Raw genomic sequence first — 6,007 nt, 5'->3', positions numbered from 1 at the left:
CCCACTCAACCGACTTGACCATCGTTATCCTCCAACGTGTAGGCAAACGGCTTCCTTTCAATCCTAGAACCTCGCTTGCACCACTTTCCGTCTCTCCAACCTCCTGTCTCCAACTGTCATCCAAACGCGTCTCCGAAGAATCATCCCAGAAAATGGCCTTCCATTCCCTTCCCTCAAATACTCCCTACCATCTCACCTTTCCCTTCCAAAATCCTCCCAAATCCGAATCTGCCATCCAAACAGTGCCACCCCAAATCCCAAATGGTGGCCACCAGGCTTTGGCTCTCAGAGCTCCATCTCTTCTTCCGCTCCGAATCCGCAAGAAAGAAGCGCTCCGCATCGTCTGATTCCAAGCAGCCTACTCTAGGGATTCTCGCCTTCGAGACCGCACGGACCATGGCCCAACTCATCTCCCTCTACAATTCCCTCTCCCCCGCCCAAATCCAGACCCTCCGTAACGTTGTCTTCCAATCCGAAGGCATCCAATACCTCAATTCATCTGACGAATTCCATCTCATCTATCTCGCCTTCACCGAGAAGATCGAAGAGCTCGATCGAGCTGCGGCTGCCGTCTCCCGGCTCGGTGTCAAGTGCCAGCGCCAGGACCTTCGGGGCTTCGACCATACCTACACCGATCTGAAGATCGGAGCCGTCGATCTGCCCGGATTGTCCTTCACCGCAAAGGAGATCGGACGGAAGATCGCGCAGATGGAGAAGCACGTGTTGGCGACGGCGGATCTGTACTCGGGTTTGGAGTCCTTGTCGGAAATGGAGGCTTCGGAGCGGAAATTGCAGCATTGGAAGAGCTTCAGCGGCCCGATACCAGCACAGAAGGTCGATACAGAGATGTTCGAGGAGAAGATGACGTGGCAGCGCCAGCACGTGCAGCGCATGCGCAACACCTCTCTCTGGAGCCAGCCGTTTGATGACATCGTATTGCTCATGGCCCGGTTCGTCTATACCGTTTTTTCCAGGATTTGTGTCGTTTTCGGTCCTTACGTATCGGATCTCCCGCAAGTTGTTTCGGACGGAAACGTGGTCTCCGTCGCGCCCAAGCAAGTGCAGTTCAACCCGTTCCGTTCAGGCCCTTTGGAAAGATCGGTGGCAAAAGACGTAATTGTGACGAATTCCGGGCCTCTTTACATAAAACCACGTAGCGGGATCGAAATGTTTCGGAATCATGAAGACAATGTCGGATCCGATCGGAAACAGCGAAAGAGGCTGCGGATCACAGAGTGGGCTGAACCGACGACGGTTGGCGGTGCAGGGCTGGCTCTTCTTTATGCCACCGTGGTAATCCGAGCTGAGAGCCTTCTGAATTCTGCGGGGCCGATCGACGCGGATGCGCGGGAGAACTTGTATCAGATGCTGCCAGCAGAGCTGCAGACGGCGGTGAATGTGAAGATCAGGAAATGCTTGCAGTGCGACGAATCATGGTCGTCGGACAAGCTGATCGTGGAGGGATGGAGAGAGGCGCTGGGCGGGATTTTGGGGTGGCTGGCTCCCTTGGCTCACAAAATGGTTACGTGGCAGGCGGAGCGGAGCTTGGAGCAGCAGCGATTTGATTCTCAGACCACCGTTCTGCTACTCGAGACGCTTTATTTCTCCGATCGGGAGAAGACGGAGGCGGCGATCGCAGAGGTGTTGGTTGGATTGAGTTGCATTTTACGGCACCAGGATCGGCGGTCGTCGACGCCGGGCAAACGGCCAGGTTTCAAGGGTCGGGATTGTTGATTGGTGTGGATTGGAATGGTGAGGAATTTGTAGGATTTTGTTTTTTTGGAGGGAAAGAAGGTATTAGCTACTGTTTTATTTAGGTGCGTTTGGTCATTCTTTGATTATTTTGTATATAGGTAAGTGTCTTTTAACTCTTTAAGAATTTTATTGGTTAGTTTTGGATTGCATGTGGGGCCCACTGGCGTCAAAGTGAAATGGTCCCGTATTGGTTGATACTAAATTCTTGGATATTTGTCCGATTTTCTGTTGAATGAGAGCCGTTGATGATTGTCTTAATCGTTGGACCATGTTGACTGTTGAATCAACCTTTCGATTAGAAGATCTTTTAGACGTCGCTCATTAATGGTGAGGCCCACCAGATCAGTAGTTTTGGATCATTAGACCGTGGGCCCCACATCTACAAAAGTCATGTGCATTTTTGAACTGGGCTATATATAATCCTATACATATGAGCTTATGTGGACCTGACTATTAGTTGAGCCTGAGCCCGACCCGATTAGACCCCACCATGCTTGATGGAGAAAGTTTGAATGTTCCTAACCTTTGTTTATCAAGTGGGCCATGTGTATAAAGAAAAGACATTTTAGACAAATGAAAGCAGCAGTTACAGATGCACATATGAAATACAGTTGGGTAGTAGTATGGGTGACGCTAAACTAACCTGAGCCCAAGTCCAGCCCAAAATATTTTTAGCCCATGTATGCAAAGCCCAAGCCCAAACCCTGAGATCCCGATAAACCCAGCATCCATACATGTGACCTAGGTTCGGACCATCTGGTGTTGGCCCATATCTTTCTTCTAATTCCTTCACCGTATGTAACATCACGTTTTTGTTTTAACGGTGGATATTACAATTCCCACTGTTTCCTTTGGTGTGGCCCACTTGAAGTCTTTATTGGCCTCATTTTTGGTTGCCATATCTAAAGTGGCTAGGCAAAACTAATGGACGGAGTGGATTTTTCACCTCATATCTGTGGGGCCTACCGTGTTTTTTTTTTCTAAAAAACAAAAAGAAAGAAATCCAGCGAGTAAGAACCAACAGCCTCCCCGATTTTCTCTCTGTCCGTCATTCCTTCTTGTTCGACCAGACAGTTGCGCTCTACCCCTACACATCGATCCAAACCTTTTATCATAGTGGACCCCACTTCCATATCTGGACCGACTAACAGATCCGCATCTCTGCAAAACCCAAAGCTTTGAAATCCCAGGGTCAGTAACTCCTGTTGCAGCCCAGCTGTGATTCCGATCTTCTTCACTTGAACTCCCGGCCTATCTTGATCCAACGAAACAGATGAACAGAGTAGATTAATCACCAACATCATGGTGGACCCCACTTGAGTTTCTTGGCAGAAACTCAACCCGCAACTTTCCCGAATCCTCTCCACGATTTTCGGGCGCAACAACTCCACAAGCGCGTCATAGATCGATCGACACCGTTGATTTCCAGATTCCTTCCATCATCCGACTTTTCTCCTCACTCCAGCTATTCAACGATCGATCCAGACCATTCGACTTTTGTTTCCTTCACCATCCAACAACTTGCATTGCTCCCTCCAACACTTCCCCATTCACGCCATCATCTCCGCAACTCCTCCAACTCTCGAACCCACCTCATCATTACATCTGAACCTTCGATCTTGGTGGACCACAAAATCTCCAGTAACATCAAACCAAAGGAATTCGTTTCATAGGTGATGATCCAAAAAATGAAGGAGATCCAAATCTTAGGCGGACCACACCACAAGAAACAGTGGTGATTTAATACCACTATTGGGGCTACCAGAATGTTTATTTCCCATCCAACCTGTTGATAAGATCACAAAGATCTTGATGAATGGACCACATAAATATCATCTTGATCTAAAACTTTTCTGGCTCACAAAAAGTTTTTAATTGTCTATCACCACTGTTTCCTATGGTGGGGTCCACCTGAGATATCAATGTGCTTCATTTTTTGGATCATGCAATAAAATGAGCTTTCAAAACGGATGGAAGGTATAGATGTAATTTGAATACATCAAGGTGGGCTCCACAGTCAGGGATGCACCCACCCCGGTGGCCGCGCCCATGGGAAATGGCTTTATTAAGAACAGCGGACTCCCTGGTTAGTTTTTTACCGTTACAAGATGGCTGTGCATGCGTATGTAAGTATATATCTAAAATCACAGTGGTGAGTTAATCCTAATCATCCATTCATGGCTACTTGAATGGATGGTTAAAAAGTAAAATTATGAGGAAAAAAAAAGAAAAAGATAGTTACCATCATTTTCTTAGTGCAATTTTTGGGTTATGCTCCATTCACAGTTGGGTCAGAGAACTGGACGATCTAGATTTCGCCACAACTATGCCATGTCATGCTTGAAGAGTCATCACCTTTTTTAAAATGGTAGAGCTAATTTGGAGTAGGCTGTCAATGGGCCGGGCTTGGGGCTGCTCTCAGCCTATATTTTAAACTGTTTTGAGCCGGTCTGAAGGCCCGGCCCAATTCAAAATATTGCTTCTGGCCGGCCCGAGCCTGGTCCATTGACACCCCTAATCTGGAGGGAATGGAAGCGGATTGCGTGCTGAGTAACTCAGTACCTTAATTGCACTGAGTAAACTTTGTGGGGCCCACTGTCATTCATGCATTTTATCCACTCCATTCATCCATCCATTTTACCAGATAAATTTAGGGCTTTGATCCAAAAATTAAGCTTATAAAAAGCTAAAATCAACCACACTGTTAATTGAATGTCTACCGTTGAAAACTTTTTGGGGGCCACATAAGTTTTAGATCAAGCTGATATTTGTGTTTTCCCTTCATCCATGTCTGTTTGATCTTATGAACAGGTTGGATGACAAATAAATATCACTGTGGGCCTTAGAAAGGTTTCAACTGTGGAAATCAATACATCCATTGTTTCCTGTGGTATGGTCCGCTTAAGCTGTGGATATGCTGCCGTTTTGGCTCAACACCTAAAATGATACGTGTAAAAACGGATGGAGGGCAAGGATAAACTACATGAATTTATGGTGGGCCCAACAGAGTTTACTCACTACGATGAGAGTGTGCTGAGTAACTCAAGAACGGGAAATTTTATAAAAATACCGTCGGATTTTTATGAATTTACATCCCGTACAACCTTTTAAAATCCAGCTGTGCATTTGTTTAGTAAACTATGGCCTAAATGAGCATCTACACGGAACTGCCTGATTGATGGACAAGATGTTTTAACTAGGGGTGCACATCGAACCGGTAGAACCATGGAACTGGTCCGGTTCTAGAGTGTACCGATTCCGGTTCCGGTTCTAAAAATCAAAGATCAATTTGTTCGGTTCGATTTTCGGTTTGGGAGTATGTAGAATTGAACCGAACTGTGGAACCAAACCATGTATTTCAAAAAAAAAAAAAAAAAAAAAACCAAACCAAGTTCATTCCTTTCACTCCCTCCCAACCCCCCCTCCCTATCTTTATTTTCCCCACTTTCCAGAACCGTGGAACTGATCCGGAACCTAACTGGTTTTAGCGTTCCAGTTCCAGGTTCTAGGGTGCTATCGATGTGGTTCCGGTTCCGATTCTCCTAGACCCGTTAGGAATTGTTCGGTTCCTGTTTCACCCCAGAACCGGACCAAACCGACTGGCGTGCACCCCTAGTTTTAACTGCGTGCCATGCTGGCACAACGGTGGTCTGTACATGAGTGCCACTGAAGCTCCGTGTACCGTTGCTTCCCAACCACTCATCGCAAATTTGCATTTTCCTGGTAATTTACACATCCATCCACATGGGAACCACCTGATGAATGGATCGGATCTCTTAATTGTGTGCCATGCCAGCACATATGGTGGTCTGTATATAAGCAACGTTGTACACGCGTCTGGGCTTAAGAAAACTCTATGTACCGTTGCTTCCGAACCACTCATTGTAAATTTGCATTTTCCCAAGAATTTACTGCAACACGTAATGAGATAGTGTATGCAACCTATTGCACCACAAGTTCGGTCCACCCAATTGATAACTTCCAACCCGTCCAATAGGTTGGCCCAACGCGGCAATCACCTTGTGCAAAAACCAGCCACTTTTACTCAACAAGCTGGCCACATTTGTTTTATGCTATTTATCAATGGCTGGATATTGTCAATGGTTTTGCTCACCTGATGAGTGATGGGGCTGATTTTTGCAGCACGTGATCCTGATAGTGGGGCTAACGTATTGGAAGAGTAGTGCAGGACAATTAGCTCTCATGCTCGATACTCCTCATTAGGGTACTAATGTAGAGGTATTTTCATATC

At 46.4% G+C, this 6,007-nt stretch overlaps 1 protein-coding gene across 1 annotated transcript; it reads left to right on the top strand.

The window, feature by feature from the left end:
- Positions 1-261: 261 nt before the first annotated feature.
- Positions 262-1,734, top strand: LOC131244286 (protein PSK SIMULATOR 1-like). Its single transcript, XM_058243919.1, has one exon. It carries the CDS (start codon positions 262-264, stop codon positions 1,732-1,734), a length of 1,473 nt encoding a protein of 490 aa, XP_058099902.1.
- Positions 1,735-6,007: the final 4,273 nt, after the last annotated feature.

Source organism: Magnolia sinica, chromosome 4, assembly GCF_029962835.1.
Source record: "Magnolia sinica isolate HGM2019 chromosome 4, MsV1, whole genome shotgun sequence".
Lineage (NCBI taxonomy): Eukaryota > Viridiplantae > Streptophyta > Magnoliopsida > Magnoliales > Magnoliaceae > Magnolia > Magnolia sinica.
This window is presented reverse-complemented; position numbering and strand designations above follow the sequence as displayed.

What these genes read in the sequence shown, in the direction of transcription:
- LOC131244286 (XM_058243919.1), top strand. Translation starts at nt 262, where the DNA reads ATGGTGGCCACCAGGCTTTGGCTCTCAGAGCTCCATCTCTTCTTCCGC.